This window comes from Poecilia formosa, unplaced genomic scaffold (genome assembly GCF_000485575.1).
Source record: "Poecilia formosa unplaced genomic scaffold, Poecilia_formosa-5.1.2 Scaffold302, whole genome shotgun sequence".
NCBI lineage: Eukaryota > Metazoa > Chordata > Actinopteri > Cyprinodontiformes > Poeciliidae > Poecilia > Poecilia formosa.
The window spans coordinates 10,310-28,512 of NW_006800241.1; the positions used below are offsets into that span (position 1 = coordinate 10,310).

At 39.4% G+C, this 18,203-nt stretch overlaps 5 protein-coding genes across 5 annotated transcripts; 3 read left to right on the forward strand and 2 right to left on the reverse strand.

The window, feature by feature from the left end:
• Window positions 1-1,832: 1,832 nt before the first annotated feature.
• Window positions 1,833-3,307, reverse strand: LOC103152134 (olfactory receptor 11A1-like). Its single transcript, XM_016660921.1, has one exon. It carries the CDS (start codon window positions 3,251-3,253, stop codon window positions 2,300-2,302), a length of 954 nt encoding a protein of 317 aa, XP_016516407.1. The 5' UTR covers window positions 3,254-3,307; the 3' UTR covers window positions 1,833-2,299.
• A 2,718-nt stretch (window positions 3,308-6,025) lies between these two features.
• LOC103152165 (olfactory receptor 6N2-like) lies at window positions 6,026-7,084 on the reverse strand. The gene has a single exon (XM_007572530.2). The coding sequence runs from the start codon at window positions 7,082-7,084 to the stop codon at window positions 6,134-6,136; it is 951 nt and encodes a 316-aa protein (XP_007572592.1). The 3' UTR covers window positions 6,026-6,133.
• Window positions 7,085-9,461: 2,377 nt separating this feature from the next.
• Window positions 9,462-10,595, forward strand: LOC103152135 (olfactory receptor 11A1-like). The gene has a single exon (XM_007572487.1). It carries the CDS (start codon window positions 9,462-9,464, stop codon window positions 10,413-10,415), a length of 954 nt encoding a protein of 317 aa, XP_007572549.1. The 3' UTR covers window positions 10,416-10,595.
• A 3,300-nt stretch (window positions 10,596-13,895) lies between these two features.
• LOC103152166 (olfactory receptor 11A1-like) lies at window positions 13,896-14,810 on the forward strand. The gene has a single exon (XM_007572531.1). It carries the CDS (start codon window positions 13,896-13,898, stop codon window positions 14,808-14,810), a length of 915 nt encoding a protein of 304 aa, XP_007572593.1.
• A 1,689-nt stretch (window positions 14,811-16,499) lies between these two features.
• On the forward strand, window positions 16,500-17,784 carry LOC103152167 (olfactory receptor 11A1-like). The gene has a single exon (XM_007572532.2). The coding sequence runs from the start codon at window positions 16,669-16,671 to the stop codon at window positions 17,650-17,652; it is 984 nt and encodes a 327-aa protein (XP_007572594.2). The 5' UTR covers window positions 16,500-16,668; the 3' UTR covers window positions 17,653-17,784.
• Window positions 17,785-18,203: the final 419 nt, after the last annotated feature.

Consider the following 18,203-nt stretch of genomic DNA (forward strand, 5'->3'; position numbering starts at 1 on the left):
TAACTTCTAATGTCTCCTTTTCTTTTTTGGTGGCGACATGGCGACTCAGAAGGAGACGCGTGTGCCCAGCTAGCCGCCGCCTTTTGCAGCTAATCAAAGAACGTCCGACGATTCAACTGACTCCCCCTCCCCGCCCCCCCACAGCACCGTTCCGACACGGTCTCGGAGGCTCATAATAAATGTCAAACTAAGAAGCTTCCGTTCCGCGCACCGCCTGTTGCTGCTAATCAAAGATCGTAGATCCACGTTCTTTGAGCCAATATGGCAAAAATTGGTCGGGACTTTTTCATATCCCGTGAATATTGGTCGGGACATGTCCCTACCGTCCCTACCCAAACCTACGCCCATGGCTGAAAACAACAGAGTTCAGAAGCAAAGCGGCGATGAAAACGTACATGGGCTCATGGAGGTTTCTGTGCGTCCATATGAGATACACAATGGTCAGGTTACAGACGACGATGCAAACATACGCTGCTAGCATGACTGCAAAATAAAGATACCTGAATTTGTCCAACTCTACATGTCCTTCAAGGGTTATATATGTTTGATTAACTTCACCTTCCATAAATGTGTTTCACAAAGACATAATAATATCATAAACAGCACAATAAACAACGAGTAGCAACTGTTCCTCCTTCAGAATAACAACCTGGAGACCTGGACCTTACGTCGGCACCTACGTCGAATGTTAAAGCTCTTCTCTTGGGAACTTTTGTTTCTTTCAGTGTGTCATATCTAAACTTAAAAGTGCCACTCTACAAATAACAACCAGGCTCAGATGAGGTTTTCAACATAAACTTAAATACACAAAATACTTCAGATGAACCGATGACAACTAAGTTTCAATTCTTCAAATGATTTCCACAAATATTTAGAAAGTAAGGTAAATCAATTGAATCAAAATCTGTCATACAGAAAGTTTGTAAGGATAATTGTAAATGGCATCTAAGAACAGCATGGAGAAGCGTTGCCATGACGACGTAATGAAGGCGGAGTGTCGGACAGAATGGGAGCTTCTTAAATAGACAGAGGTCCAATTCCAAGGCTCCAAACTGAAGTCAAATTTCTCTGAAGTCATATTTGATATACAGCATTTTTATAGCTGAAGGTAAAATGGCTACTTGATTGTGCTATATAATGGCAAGATGTACCCAGAAAATACATAACACTGCCCCTTTAAGGTTATCACATTTTTCAATGTCCAACTCTTTACTGATTCGGCGCATGTGAAGACAGGTACCTGTACATAACCTGTATATGTATAGCAACAGTTTAACCTGTATATGTACGGGTACTTGATCTACCTAGCAACTCGGAAGGTGTTGACCTGGGTCCCACATTGATTGTGCTGGCTGCAGGAAGGTGGCCAACTAGGAGAACCATAAGCTCCGGTTGGAGCTCAGAAACATTCGCCTAACTACTGTCAGGGTTTGGATTTTTCCTATGTGATTTGAGTTCTCTGTGTGTTTTCTATAGGTTTTCTGTTAGATCTGTTTGAGGCTCTGTGCCGTCATGTCTGTTTCCCTGATTAGTTCCCAGCTGTGTTTTGTCTCTTTGATTACCCTTTGTGTATTTAAGCCATCCATAGTCTTTGTCTCTTGCAGGGTCCATGTCTTAGCTGTCATTCATACCCTTAGTCTTATATATAGTCTTTAGCTAGCCATTCACAGCCTTTAGCTGAACACGCATTTCCTATGCCTTCATACCTCCAATTTCTGTGTGCACACGATTTATACAAAATCTACATCAAACACCACCTCAGAATCTAAAAATTGAGCCAGTAATAAAGTTTATACGTTGGTAGAAAAAACACCAACGCGTTACGTGCCAGTAACCAAGTATCAACTGGAATGAAATTTATGTATTATATGCTTGAGCAACAATACACCACTGAGATAAAAACAATGTAGTCAGAGGCTTTTAATGGAGAAAAAATGGCTTTAATTCAAAAGAGTCAGGTAATGTTAATTATTTTAAGACAGTGTACAGTTCTTTCTCTTGTGACAGTCCCAATTACGTTATACATGAGGGCCGCTATAACTTACTCACTCTGGATCAGATGCTTATTTCATGTTTTTTATACTTTTTGTGTATTTCAACCATAGTTTTTTTTTTCTACACGACAATCTTAAGAAAGAAGCTATGCAAAATTGAACTAGAAAATTTACATTAGTTAGACAAGACTGCTCTTCATAAAAAGGTTTTTGTAAACCATAGCACATTTACTTATTTCGCATGACTAACAATACAAACGTATAAGAATGTGTCAAATAATCTTACGTTGATATAATAAGAAACTTTAGAAGTGTGTTACTTTAGCTTGAGAGAACAACCTTTTCAGTTGTTTAGATATCTCCTTCATTTTTAAACCATATATGATTGGATTAAACAGAGGATGATACAGAACTGCCTGTAAAGTCATTATTAAACGGACAACCTTCGTAAGGTTGGATCCCAGTCGAGCTATGATGACATCAAACGCACACAAACAGGAGAAACTGATCAACACCAGCAGATGGGGTAAGCAGGTCTGAGCTGCTTTCTTTCTGACTTCTTTAGAGCTGCGATAGGATATGATAAATATTCTGGTGTAAGTAAAAACTATGAAAAGCAGAGGGAACAACAGAGTCAAAACCAACACAACGGCACCAAACACGGTTTGCACCTTCGAGTCTACGCAGTGGAGACCGTAGATTGAATTATTACATAAAATTCCATTTATATCATATTTACAGAGCTTTACATTAACATTCAGCACTACCATAACTGCAATCAGACACGCAGGCACCAGCCAAGCTAGACTCAAGTAAATACTAACTGTGGTTCTTCCCATTATTGTTGCATATTGCAGAGGTTTGCATATAGACACGTAGCGATCGTAGGCCATTGCTGCCAGCAGTGAAAACTCTGAAGCGCCCAAACAATAGTAGAGAAAAAACTGCACGTAACAAGCCGGATATGATATAATCTGTTTTTCAGATAGAAAATCTGACAGCAGTTTTGGATAAATGTTAGTGCTGAAAATAACAGAGTTCAGAAGCAAAGCGGCGATGAAAACGTACATGGGCTCATGGAGGTTTTCATGCATCCATATGACATACACAATGGTCAGGTTAGCAACAACAATAAAAATGTACACAGTCAGTGTGACAACAAAATACAGATACCTGTATTTATGCAATTCTACATGTCCATCAAGAGTCAAAAATGTTTCATTAACTTCACCATCCATAAATATGCTGTACACAAACATAACATCATGAACAGAAAGTGGCAATGGTTTCACTTTTAAAAATTGAAAGGAATTTGAAAGTATGTCTGTTGTCTGCTCTCTCTCAAAATGTGCAAAGCAGTTGGTCTTGGTGCGTGTAGGTTTTTATTATATTCACTTATTCTCCATGGGACTCATTAACTCAAAAATCTTGCAGCTTACCAAGTTCATAAAACCTTGGAGGCCAAAAGTTTTCTTAAAGTTATCACTACTCTGCAAATAGTAGCTAGGGTTGGCATATTCATAATGAATTCTGTTAAAGAGTTTGTGTAACATGTTATTCAGTACGTGGGTTTTCTTCTAGTTCTGTTCAACTACCATTAAACTTGCATGTTAGCTATACGGACAGCTGAAATGTGATGGTTTGCTGTGGTATGTCTGAGTTGACCTGTGATTTTAATAGAACAGAATAACTCAGGAAGGCAATGACCAGGCTAAGTTGGACATAAATCAGGGTTTCCGCATGGTGGTAAAAGGTAGTAAATTAAATTGGCTCAAATTAAGGCCAGTAAAAGGTAGTAGAAGGTAACAAGCAGAATTTCACTTGGTAGTAAATTTTTCATTAACCGCTTCAAAATTTTCATTTTTCCGTTGATGATGACTTTTTGTTTTAAGTTCGTTTAACTATACAAGCTGTATTCTGTAAAAATATACCCTTAGCTGACGTTGATGTTCTGCTCGGGGACCCACTGTGCGCATGCGCACTGTCGAAACCGCCTAATTTTCTGGAAGTAGCAAGTCATTTTGCACCCCACCATGGGGAAATGTAAGTTCGCGCAGCTTTGGCTTGAAGACCCGGCATCTATGTCGGTCATGGGAGACGATCGCCAAGCTTTTTGCAAAGTTTGCAAGAAGAATATAAATTTAACCTGGAATGGGGTAACTGACTTAAAGTAGGGGAGCTTTCGGTGCTCAACTTCAGGCAAGAGTGTTTGCATTGCCTTGTCAAGGTGGTGGGAAAGTTGCAGGGAAAATGTCCCCTAAAATTTCCCATGGTTAGGAACATTGCATGTCTTCATCCCAGAAGAATCCACCAAGAACCAGAGAGGTGCATCAAGCAGATGAAAGCTGTAGTGCAGATGTTTCTGCAGGGCAAGCAATTGACTGGTGGCATACCAGATGGTAGGAGCGTATACATGTGTAGGGACAGTAGACATGGGAAGGTTAATGAAAGTCATGTTTTAGAGGTGTCATTGGTGGTATTCTGCATTTTTACCCTGAGGTCTGCAATTTGTCAACTATTTTAAAATTATTAGGAATTACTGTATGCACTTCTGACTCCCCCTGAGAATCTGTGCTGTCATTTGTTGATGGACAATTAAGTAGTTGACTGCAGCGTACCTAAATGTCATTGACGCTTATTTCTTAATGTCCTCATCAACATTGTAGGTGACATCATCATTCAGCAGTTTCCAACCTTGGCCTCAATGGAAGGAAGAGATGAGCATTTTGAGGAACCATGCTTGTTTCCCAAAAGTCCTTTATCTTTTTCTAAGGTATGTTTCCAATTTCTAAAGCCTATTTGTTCACAAATGCTAGGGCAGATATATTGTACACAAAATAAAAAGTCTGCTGCCTCCTTTTTTACCTAATATTTCAGCCAGGGTCTGATTTCACAAAGTAGCACCACGCCATCTTCAGATGCCCTCCATTGGCTGACAATGGCATTTTCAACATCTGTACTTGCATGTCATCAAAAGTACAAACTAACACTAACAACTGGCTTCTGATAAACATGTTGCAGCAAACACAGACCTCCCAAACGCGAATGTCGGCATATACAGTTCGCATTTCTAAAGAAATATTTATTCAACAAAGTTCCACGAATGATTCCTAAAACACTTGAATGCTGAATGAGTAAATGTCCACCAGTCTGATGCTTGAATAACCTAAGTAATGGGTTAAAAGCAAAACATGACATGTGAGCATATTTTTGAGTTCACATGTCTAATTATTCAATAATAGCAAAAATAGTTTTTGAGTTGAAAATATTGACATATGGTTTTCACTTAAAATGCTGTTAACTAGAACCCTGCAATTAACTCGATGAGAAAGTGCAGACAATATTTAAGCATCTCTTTTCAGGGTTGGTGGTGAAGGAAATAAAGGTGAGCCAAAATACGAACGGCAGCGTGGCATAATGTAGATTTATTTCAGAGACTTGACTTGACCAAATAACAGACGTAAGATGTACAAGAATCCTGCAACAGACAAAGCCATGACTCTAACTTAAACACTACGGTGGACAGGTGAGGGGAATAACTGATCTACAGGAGCTGCATTAACAGGAAGGAGATTGAGCTGAAGAAGTAATTACCTTGATACTTACAAACAAGAAATAAAACCTTTATCTGAAAGAAAACTGAAACTGTTGAACGCAAATCCCCACAACACACCAAAACACTGACATTGTGACGTGTGTTTATCTAGTAAACTTAAAGGATTACTTTATCTTAAATGTAATTTTTCCTCTATTGTATGATATTTGTTCCACTAGTAGTGGCATCTCGAATTGAAACTGTATACATTTTAATTCATGAGCAACACTATCTGATCGTCTCACAGTCTATTAATTATATTATTTATTAATTGTTGATGTGCACAGAGTTTTAGAGTAAGGGGGCAGAAATAACAAAATCAAAATTGTTTGGCAAATTTTATTCTGTAAAGGATAATACAAACATTTACAAATGAATACATTGTATACATGGGCTAATTTGGTGATTTTATTTCTAATATTTATCCGCTGCAAACTTGTAATATTGACATGCGTCAGATAAATAGACACAATAATAGTAAAACTTTAAACGACATTAGGTAAAACATATTTTGCATATGGTGCATCAGAAGTATTGACTGCAATTACTGCAGATTTTTACTGAAGACAGCTTTTCCTTGCCAGAACAACCTCTTCAGATGTTTGTAAATTTCCTTCATTTTAAATCCGTATATAAACGGGTTAAACAAAGGGTGATACAGAACAATCTGCAACGTCATGATTAAACGGGCCGTTTTTGAAAAGTCTGACTCCACGCGTACAATGCATATGTCGTACACGCTCAACAAAGTCAGGCTGAACAACACCAACAAGTGGGGCAGGCAGGTCTCAGCTGCTTTTCTCCTGACCTCTTTGCTGCTCCTGTAGGAAATGATCAGGATCTTTGTATAGGAGAACAGGATGAAAAGTATAGGAAGTATTACAATATCTAGAATGGCAAACACACCGAATATAGCAAGAGATCTCGGCATCACGCACTGAAGCGTGTAGACTGCATTGTTACAAAATATCCCTCTGATGTTAAAGCTGCAGAGTTTAACTTTGGTGCTGCTGAGCATTATTAGTGGAATTGATGCGTGGCAAGCAGGAACGAACCAAGAGAAAACCAGGAAAATGGTGACAGTGGTGTTTGTCATAATTGTTGGATAGAGCAGAGGCTTACATATGGACACATACCGATCATAAGACATGACCGCTAACAGAAAGAACTCTGCCGGACCCACAAAGTAAAAGAAATAAAACTGAAGGAGGCAGGCTTCGTAGGTTATTCTCTGCTTTTCAGACAAGAAGTCAATCAGAAGCTTTGGGTAAGTGGTGCTGCTGTAAAAGACACAATTCACCAGCAAGGCAGCAATGAAGACATACATTGGTTCATGGAGGTTTTTGTTAACCCAGATGAGGTACACGATTGTCAAATTACTGCATATGATTAGGACGTAGGCTGAGAACATCAGAAGAAAGTAAGCATATCTGTATTTGCTCATTTCCACATACCCATCCAGAAAAATGTAGGTAACATTCATCTCATTGTTCATGGTAGTGCACTCAGTGAGTCCGCTGCTTGAAATGAAGCACACTGAGCCTTTGATAAAATTTTATAAGGTTGCTTCAGCATGTTACAAACCTCCAGACAGCTCGTCTCTGGAGGTCCATTACATCAGCCATCAACATCTTCTATCAGGCCCAACAGATTTACTTTCACAAGCGGAGAATTACAGCTTCTATTTCATATGTATATATAAAACTTTACAAAAAATGTGTTGGGTTTATTTGAAATGTAATGGACACAAATAAAATAGAAAAAAAGGAAAAGGCTTAAAAGGAAAGGAGATAAGAGTAGGGAAGAGAAATTAGCATATAGAGAACACAAGTCAAAACCCTTGAACTCTGACCTGCGGAAAGAGGATAAAAAACAACAAACAACATATGCACATATAATACTAATAACTGACATCATTGGAAAGTTCAAGCTGATACAAGATGTATTTAGTGGCAATAGCAGCCCAACTGAGAGTGCATCTGACAAACACCTGAATCTGAGCACCAGCCAAGCCATCCAGGCCTAGATGCCGGTCCCGACCCCATCTGGAGATGGGCCAGAAAGAATCCAGCCAGAAACAGACTGAAACAGTCCCAACAGTCTAAACTCTGTGGATCTCACCCCTTCACACAAGCTCCGACATGTTACGAATAAATGTTAATCTGATTTTGTTTGGCTTTAGGATAAGGAGAAACCCCACAACGTATGGAAAAGTCTTTTGGGGTCTTTTCATACCCCTATTCTCTGTTAGGAGTTGGGGGGCCGGCAGGAGGAGCAGGCCATGTGGCTTCGGGCTTTGGGGGGATTCTGGTTCTCCCAGGATTGCTCAGACTTTTGGATCACGAGTCCTGACTGCGATGGCCAACCCTTCATTGGCCAAAGTGACCCCGGGTTTCTGGCTGGCTGTTGCTGGCCATTAGAGGTGTGTGGCAGTAATCGGGAACGTGGTTTCATTTTGGACCTGGTGTGCCATTTAAGGTGGATGTGTTGTGTGTAGATAGTGAGTTGCCAGCATGCCTGTGGGTTCAAGGTGAGGGGTTGGTTGGGTGCCTGATCTTTGGTGTGCTGGACTAGCCTTCCTCTGCTGCTTCTTCCTGCTGGTCTGGCCCCCACTCACTCTGTCTCTGTCAGGTGGGCAAAGCAGTGGGGTGCACCTTGTGGTGACTCTTTGTGGCAGGCAGATTGAGCTTGGCCTGGAGCAGTGGGTCGGTTTGGGTATGGGTTCCTGACTGGCATGGCATGGTATTGTTTCGTGCGGGCAGGCCGGGGTTGGGGGGCAACAGAGCGACTTCCCTCTCAAAGTCAGCCCCCCAGAGACGATTGGGAGTAGAGGGTTGTGGGGTGGTTGTATCCTTTTTTGGGTGCAGGGCTGCTGACATTTTGGTTGGTTGGTTGGGCGGTGACAATGAAATGGAGCTGTGTGCTGAGCATCCTCTCATCACCTTTTTGGGATTGGAGCTCTCCTGCAGGGATGTCCCCTTCAGGGACAGGCGGTGGGAGATTCATGGATGGGAAATTTGTGACAACTGTGTTTGGGTGCATGTGTTTGATGTTTGTGTGCTCCCAACATGGTGGGGAACCCATGTTGGGGCTAGAGGGTAGGAGGGAAGGTGGAGGGGGAGGGAGTCCATGGAGTGGGGATTTTGGTTCGCTGTTTCACCCTGGGTTAGTCCAAAACATACCTGGAGTGTTGCCAAGTTTGCAATTTCCAAATTTTCAAGCTTCCACCTCACAAGACACCCCTCCTCGTGACTCCCCCACTCAGCTCCTTCAGACTAGTCAGCAGCATTTAGCAAACACCTGGTGGAGCTGAGCATTTGGTGAGCTCATTATGCAAACTACTTCTCAGTGCAACGCTGGTAAAAACCTTGTTAAAGAGTTAATAGAGCAGCCATGTGGTGATGATTTCTTTAGTCATATTTGATATATAGCATTTTTATAACAAGAAAGGTAACATAGTTACTTGATTGTGCTATAAGTAGGTATCCAGACAGCCCATTAATAATTTACTTAAAACTAAATTATACTATCAACACAATTACTGACACAAGCCCAAACCATAACTTGTTCGTGTATTGATCATGTCACAATAATAAAGACAACATCTAATAAATTCGGCCTCCTGTGTTTGGAGAGTTGGATCCATTAGTTGGAAAGTTTAATGAGCTCCAGAGGGAAATATGTACCTTTATGAGACTCAGAGGGACTTCCCTCTCAAACTGCTGGGTTGACTTCATCGTAAATAACAGCTGATCGTTGTCGTTAAGTCCCTTCAAATTCAGATTATATTTTCAGTGTCTTCTGAAGGAGTTTTATCAGTCAATATGTTGGTAACAAGGTTGCTCTACTGACTTAGATTTCTCACTGGTTCGATGGGTGACAAATTGAATGAAACCTACATAACGCTCGACGGGTATGTTGAGGTGGAGAAATATCGATATTTGTACTTTCTAACGATTTTGACGGTGTACATTCTGATTGTTTGCTGTAACTGCACGATTGTTTACCTCATTGTAATTCACCAAAATCTCCATGAGCCCATGTACGTCTTCATCGCGGCCTTGTTGCTGAATGCTGTTCTTTTTAGCACAGCAATCTACCCGAAGCTTTTGGTCGACTTCCTGTCTGAGAGACAGATCATATCACACGCAATGTGCCACTTTCAATATTTCTTTTATTATGTTACTGGGAATGCAGAGTTGTTACTGCTGGCAGCCATGGCGTATGACAGGTACGTGTCTATATTTAGGCCTCTGCGATATGCAAACGTGATGAGGAAAACCACCGTCTGCGTCCTGCTGGTTGTGGCCTGGCTTTTGCCTGCCTGTCTGGTTGCTCTCTGGTTACTGACAGCTAAACACAGACTTTGTAGCTTCAACCTGAAAGGATTTTTTTGTAACTCAGCCATTCATAAGCTCGCTTGCGAGATCTCGCACACGCTGTCCCTTTTGGGTGTTATTAATTTGCTAAGTATTACATTTTTTCCTTTCCTTTACGTAGTTTTTACCTACGCGAGGATCCTAGTTATGTCGTACCGGAGCGGTAAAGCTGTCAGGAGAAAAGCAGCACAGACATGTTTACCTCACCTGCTGATTTTATTCAACTACTCACTCTTCTGTGTTTACGATGTGATTGTGACCAGACTGGAGTCGGACATCTCGAAAACAGTACGCTTGTTAATGACGATGCAGGTGTTGCTGTACCATCCTCTCTTTAATCCAATTGTCTACGGTTTGAAAATGAAAGAAATCTCCAAACACCTAAAACTGTCATGGTGTGTTGAGGAGAGCGGTGAGAGAGACGCCGGGGAACCCAGGAAGTCATGATGAAAATAAGATTTAATGATAAACTGGGAGGAACAACAGAAAATAACTGGCAGCACAGGAACAGACACAGACGTGAGACACGACGACGATCCGACAAAGAACACTGACAACAGGTGGGACTAAATACACTGGGAGGGTAATCACAGGAACGACACACAGCTGGGATCAATCAAGACAGACTCAGGGGAAAACAGGACTAGACAGACAGAAACTACACAGAAAACACAGATCCTAACAGTAACATTTTTTCCGTCGTGTAAAATAATCTGCAGATTATTTTTGTTCCTTCAAACTATTTATTTAAAGTATTTGAATGTTGTCATCCAACTACAGGCTGATTTATTGCCTTTTAGTTGTGTTTTCCATGAACTCAACAAAAAATTGAAGACATATAAAAGTTGTGATCATTGAAACAAAAGCAGTGAATGATTGACTGTCACACATTATAAGTCAAATAAAAGCTAAATATTATATTTAAATATGAAATATTGTGTTTGTGTTTCTTCTCCCTTTTCATTCCACTTGTTACAGGAACTGCTGCATAAACCTTTTTTTATGACATATAAGGTAAAATAAATGTTTTTTTTTGGATTAAGTATTGACGTAACATAATAAAAAAAAAAAATCCCATCCCAGTTGTCAGGATTTTGGTTATTTTCTTGACCTACATGCAAAATTATACAAAGAATGCAGGTAAGAAAAAGGTTTATTTACAATAAATAATGAATTGGTACAATGAGGTTCTGGTCTCAGGATTCTGGAGAGAGATTGTCGGCTCAAGTGGGGCTTGAATTTGGGGAAGTAGAGAACTGAGGAGGCTTACTGTTCTAGATTAGCGCTTTAGTGTTGAGGTGGTCGATCGTTGGGGTGTTAGAGATGTTCAGTTAGATCGTGTTTTTTTAAGTAGTTTGGTCCACATCAGCAGAGACAATAGCAAATGAAAAGAGTATTTTTGACTGAAAGAGAACATATTCAAAACATATTCTTCTTCTTTGAACACTTTGAGATGACTGCTCACGAAAAGGTTCTTCTTAAATAAAAAATAACTAACCTTTAGCAAAACAACCTCTTTCAGACACATCAAGGTCAAATTTATTCACACAGCATGTTTCCAACAGAACAAACTGCACAAAGTGCTTTGCATGTAAACACAAACCATATTGTTAAAAATCAAAAAAGACAGAAGCAGAAACAGCATATAGTGGCTGTGGTGGTGCAGGGGTTAAGCACAACCCACATAAAGAGGCCTTAGTCCTCGACGCGGCCGCCGCAGGTTCGATTCCTGGCCTGATGACCTTTGCCCCATGTCTTCCCCCTCTTTCATTACCCAAATTCCTGTCTAACTGCTCTCAAATAAAGGCCACTTAAGCTTAAAAAAGCTGCTTAAGAGGCTGTTAAGCTAACAAAGACAGTTGGTAAGAAATAATGTAACAGTAAAACAAAACCATTTGGGTCAATGTGCAAAAAGTCGAGACTTAATAAAAAAGGGATTTAAAATGCTCCAGAGTTTCTCCTGACTTAATATTTAGGGAGAGGCTATTCCAGAAACACGCCACAGAGAAGACTGTCTCCACCAGCTTAGATCTGGGAACGGAAAGCAATAACTCTGCACTGGACCTCGTGTTTCGGAGCATGAAAGGAACGGCTCAGAACTACGCAAGGTTTGAGCCGCAATGATTTAAAAACAAAAAGTTAAATTTAATTGAACCCTAAGATAGACAGGGAGTCGGTGAAGGGAAGCCAAATGTTTTATCTAGCGGTCTGAAATGATAGAAGCTAGATTGGATCACTGCTCTCACCTTCCTAAGGGAACCATCAAGGTTTACACTCAGGTCTCACAGTAGGAGAGTGAAATTCTGTCTCTTAACTGTAAAAAATAAGAACCAGAAGTCCCAGGAAAAGAGAGTTAAGAATTGTACTTCTCCAGGAAGCAAGTCACAAACGAAGCATACTGCCTCCCCCAACAAGCAAGCACTGCTCTCCCATGTCACTAAAACGCCCAAATATATTTATGGTCACAGCAGTTCATGACATACAAGAAAGCACAGTCACAACTGAAAGTCAACACATTTTTTCCTTCTGCCACACAGCTGACCTGAAGGAGTGGGTGATGAACAGACTTCTGCAACCAGACGAGGTCATGCAGTCATTTGAACACATCTGAAATGTGCAGGTCAGTGGGCCTTGAGGACCAGAAATGAGAAACACCAATCTGATCGGCAGTGGTCTCTGACTGCAGTCCTCGAGGGCCGGAGTCCTACAACTTTTACGTGTGTCCCTTGTCCTACAAAATTGAATTAAATTATTGTGAAACAGTCTCTCTACCTTGCAGTCAAGGTCTGCTGATGAGTTCATATTGGATCCAGGTGTGCTGAAACAGAGAGACATCTAAGTTACTGGCAGGCCCTTGAGGATAACAGTTTGAGGCTCTAGAGACTCTCTCCAAAGAGAGAGTTTCTGTGCTGTCTTCAGAAACTCCTTCAATTCTGTTTCCAGAAAGTGCTTCTAGATTACCGTCGTCATCTTGTGTCATTTTTATCCTTGCCTTACAGTCTTTAAAACCCTTCAACGCCTTCTTATCCATGGCATCATCATCATCCTCTCTTGTGTCAAGATCATTGTCACCATCCTCCTCTCCTAGACTGTCTTCATCCTCATCATCATTTCTCTCTGGTGCCATGTTCATCATTGCTGTCATCTTGAACAGAAGTACAAGACAAAGGAACCAATCACTACAAATCCCTAGAACAGTGTTCAACTCCGGTTTTCCTGCAGTTTTTCCATCAGAACTGAATCAAGATCCTGGATTACCTCCTCATATGCAGCCAAGTTCTCCAGAGTCCTTCTTATGGCCCCATTATTTGACTCAGTACAAGCAAATGAGACATTTCAAAATAGTTTGTATATCGTCTGCACAGAACTTTGGGTAACATTGTATTTGATTTTAAATGTGCTACATGAATACACTTCAAAATCTCAAATTTGAACTCAAGACCCAATAAAGACCTTTACAGGGGAAGCTATTTTTTTCTTGGAAATCTTTTTGTTTTTGTTTCATCTGTTCCCTCATGTATAGAGCTGTAAGTTAAAAACACAAAGCATATAACAGGCTAGAAGATCTAAACTGTCAGTGCCATTAAGTGTCTACGCTTAGCAGAAAATTTGATGTTTGTTTTACGACAAATTAAAAAATAATGTGATTAATGGAAGCCAACTTCACTGTAAAAGTAATGCGTATGCAATTTGAGCCATCGCTTCTCACACATCCCTTAAACTTGTCAGAAGTTGTTACCATGCCAACCTGTCTTCAAGGAATAGTGTCTGAAATCCACGGTGGATAAAGAAGTCTCTTTAAAAGGTCCCCGTGTCTCAAACAGTTCACAAACGGAGAAGACGTCTCTTCTCGCTCGCACGGCTTTAAAACTGTTAGTCTGTCTCACTTGTTTCTCTTCTGTTTTCATAACTACGTTGCCCACTGAAATGAATGTCACATACATCACTCTTGATGGTCATGTAGAGGTTGAAAAATACAGATATGTCTACTTTGTTCTCATGTTTACAGGTTATGTTTTGATCCTGTCCAGCAACTCCACAGTGTTTTGTCTGATTGTGATCCACAGAAACCTCCATGAGCCCATGTACGTTTTCATCGCTGCTCTGCTGATGAACTCCATGCTCTTCAGCACCGTGGTCTACCCAAAGCTTTTGATCGACTTCTTATCTGAAAAGCAGATCATAGCTTATGAAGCGTGTCTCTTTCAGGCTTTTTTGTTCTACTCTTTAAGCGGTTCTGAATTTTTACTGTTGGCTGCAATGGCTTATGACAGATATGTGTCCATATGTAAGCCTCTGCAATATCCAACCATTATGAGAAAAACAAAAGTGAGGAGCTTCCTCGTCTTGGCGTGGCTTGTGCCTGCCTGCCATATAGCTGTGGCTATCGTTCTGTTTGCTCATTTGAAACTCTGTGGTTTCACTCTGAAAGGCATTTTTTGCAACAATTCAGTGAATTATCTTCTCTGCGTGGCTTCAAGAGCGATAGTGATCTACGGCTTAGTGGTTCTGTTCAACCTCAGTCTTCTTCCGATGGTTTTCATACTGTTCACTTACACAATGATAATCATAGTGGCCTATAGAAGCTGTGGGAAAGTGAGGAAAAAAGCTGCACAGACGTGTTTACCTCACCTGCTGGTGTTAATCAACTACTCCTGTTTGCTCACTTATGACATGATTATTGTTAGGTTGGAATCTGATATTTCAACGACTGTACGTTTTGTAATGACAATGCAAATAATAATGTATAATCCTCTTTTTAATCCAGTCATATATGGACTGAAAGTGGGAAAAATTTATAAACACCTGAAGCGGTTGTTCTGTCACACCAGAGGAAAGTGACAGCTTTTTAAAGCTTCGGTCGTTTTTGTCTTTTGTCTGATTTATTTTTGAAAACTTTTTAATAATTAGAGGTAAACATGTGGAATTTTATCAGTTTTGTGTGTTTCTCACATTAATTTACCTTAAATACAATAAGGATACTCTAAGCTAGATTTCCTCAAGTTTGTTTTAAAGCCTGTGTATTTTAAGACAGGATGTGCTACCGTTATAGTTATATTTTTATATATATATATATATATATATATAAACAACAAATGGTTGTTCTGTGAAGCTAAAGAAGATCCTTGTGCCTATGTTTTTTTGTAAATATATTTCAAAATGCTGCACAAATTTTTGTTAATAAAGCCTGTCACTGACGTGATGTTATTTAGCAATGTTTTATGAAAGGTTTAGTTGTATATTTACAGCCAAAACAAAATATTAAACATTTTGTACATATACAGCTCTGGAAAACATGAAGAGCCCACTGCACTGAACCCCATTGAAAACCTCCTGGTTTTCCACTAAATATAGATTTCTGAACTGAGTTAAATCATTAGTTTTGTTGTTTCTAAATGAATATGAACTTGTTTCTTTGCATTATTTGAGCTCTGGTCTTTATTTTGACCATTTCTCATTTTCTGAAAATAAGCACAAAACATTTGCTTGGAATTTCATTGACATGATGTCAGTAGTTCATATAATAAAAGAACAATGTTCATTTTACTCAAACATATACCTCTAAAAAGTAAAATCAGAGAAACTGATCATTTTAAGTAGTCTCAGTTTTTACCTAACAACATTCATTTGTCACTTTGTTTTAAAATGTTAGGATTATGTTTTTTACTGTAAATATATTTTTAAAGAGAGTTTGTTTTTAGAACAGTAAACTAATTTGTGCATAAATGTAAAATGGAAATTACTGATTTTTTTTAATTTTTTTTTTTATGTTTTCAAAGAAGACTCTCAACCAGAGTGAAATGCTTTTGTATTTTGTCACGGTGATAAGCATCAGTTTTGTTTAATACAATACTACATCTGTTAAACATAAGTTTGAATAAAACGTGATTACCTATCCAGGGTTTCCCCCAGTGTATTGTAAGCCTGGCGGGCCTCCAGGGTTTACTTGTTCCCCAACCAGGCTTAACATTGCTTATTTATCTAAGTCTTTTTAAAATGTTTGCATTTTTTAAGATTTTATAGTTGGTGTTCACGTATTAATCTTCCAGTATTTCAATTGTACATAAATATCAAAGGATATTTTCAGATTTCCTGTTAGGTTTAAACATTTTTAACTCAAAAACACGGCGGACCGCTGGATGAATGACTGCTCTAACACCCAACCACTGGGCTTAGCAAGTTTTCTGGAGGAAACCTTGCTACTAATGCCACTGCCATGAACAAACTGTTAATTTAGCATAAAATGCAGAACTTTTAACATAATCAGATTTTCGCTGGCTGAATGTGTAAATTTCTGACTTAAATCCATCATTTTATGCCTCTTTTATGTTACATGTCGGCATCTTGTTACTGTGCATTTAAAGACTAAATTTACAAAATATACAATAAGATTTTAAATTGAATAGAAATAAACCCGTGACCCTCAAATCTCTAAAGGTTTTCCTATCTTTACTTCTTATTAAAGTGCACTAATCTGCATACGGATCACAAACGTTGCTGTAAAAGGATGATGGATGCACAATGAGCCGTACCTTCTCACTTGTTGTTTCAACATAAAGCTCGTTACCATGCCAACATCTCTTCAAGGACTAGCCTCTGAAATCCATGGTGGTCAGAAAAGCTCTTTAAAAGGTCCTTCGATATCAGTCAACAGTCTGACTTTTTTTCTGAGAGTCTGCTGCATTCGACTAATTTTCTTATGTGCAGCACTTTGAAACTATTAGCCTGTCTCACTTTTTCATTTCTGTTCTCTACGTTGCCCACTGAAATGAATGTCACATACATCACTCTTGACGGTCACATAGAGGTTGAAAAATACAGATATGTCTACTTTGTTCTCATGTTTACAGGTTATGTTTTGATCCTGTCCAGCAACTCCACAGTGTTTTGTCTGATTGTGATCCACAGAAACCTCCATGAGCCCATGTACGTTTTCATCGCTGCTCTGCTGATGAACTCCATGCTCTTCAGCACCGTGGTCTACCCAAAGCTTTTGATCGACTTCTTATCTGAAAAGCAGATCATAACGTTCCCGCTCTGTCTCTTCCAGGGTTTTTTATTCTATTCATTAAGCGTCTCTGAATTCTTGCTGCTGGCTGCCATGTCTTATGACAGATATGTGTCCATATGTAAGCCTCTGCAATATCCAACCATTATGAGAAAAACAAAAGTGACAGTTTTCCTCGTTTTATCTTGGCTTTTGCCCGCCTGCCATATTGTTGTGCCAGCCGTTGGATTTGCTCACTTAAAACTGTGCAGCTTTACTTTGAAAGGCATTTACTGCAACACCTCAGTGAATTATAACTTCTGTGTGATTTCAAGAGCGCTGTATGTTTACGGCCTGGTGGTTCTGTTCAACCTCAGCCTTCTTCCAATGGTTTTCATACTGTTCACTTACACAATGATTATCATAGTGGCCTGTAGGAGCGGTGGGGACGTGAGGAGAAAAGCTGCACAGACGTGTTTACCTCACCTGCTGGTTTTATTAAACTATTCCTGTTTGCTTACTTACGATGTGATCATTGTCAGACTGAAGTCCGACATTTCAAAGACTGTAAGTTTCGTGATGACGCTACAAATAATAATGTACAGTCCTCTCTTTAACCCCATCATATATGGACTGAAAATGAAAGAAATTTACAAACACCTGAAGCGGTTGTTCTGTCACGCCAGAGGAAAATAATAGCGTCTTTAAGCTTTCATTATTTTTGCCTTTCGATGGAAAGCTTCAGTTTTTACTCCCACATTGTCTGACTGATAGTCTGTCTTTTTTAAATCTGTACTCTGAGTGCCAGTGTTTCTCTGATTCATCGGAAACCTTGTCATGTTTCTGTTAGTCGCTCTCTCCCAAGTTTTATTTCAAAGCACCGTTAAGATTATATCTTTAGCAGCTCAGATGGACGTTCTGCATAGCTGAGGAAAAGATACTCTGTCATTTCAGCTTTCATTGTTTCACATTTTACATTGTGTGGAAATAAATTTCAAAATGTGGAACATTTTTTCATTATTAATGCCTTTCAAAAAGTACCATATTACTCACCACTCTGTCTGAAACTGTTATTTTAGATTCTTTATGGCTTTTATTGACACTGATGATAATATTGAGTCTTTGTAATCCAATTATATATAGTGTAAAAATTAATAACGTGACTTCTCTCTTGAAATGACATTCAGTCTCCTGTGTTTTTGTCTTTTATTTTAAATACATTTTCAAAACTTTCCAAATATTTTCAT

Coding starts and splice junctions, on each gene's coding strand:
- LOC103152134 (XM_016660921.1), bottom strand. CDS start 3,253: ATGTTTGTGTACAGCATATTTATGGATGGTGAAGTTAATGAAACATTT.
- LOC103152167 (XM_007572532.2), top strand. CDS start 16,669: ATGTGCAGCACTTTGAAACTATTAGCCTGTCTCACTTTTTCATTTCTG.
- LOC103152166 (XM_007572531.1), top strand. CDS start 13,896: ATGAATGTCACATACATCACTCTTGATGGTCATGTAGAGGTTGAAAAA.
- LOC103152135 (XM_007572487.1), top strand. CDS start 9,462: ATGGGTGACAAATTGAATGAAACCTACATAACGCTCGACGGGTATGTT.
- LOC103152165 (XM_007572530.2), bottom strand. CDS start 7,084: ATGAACAATGAGATGAATGTTACCTACATTTTTCTGGATGGGTATGTG.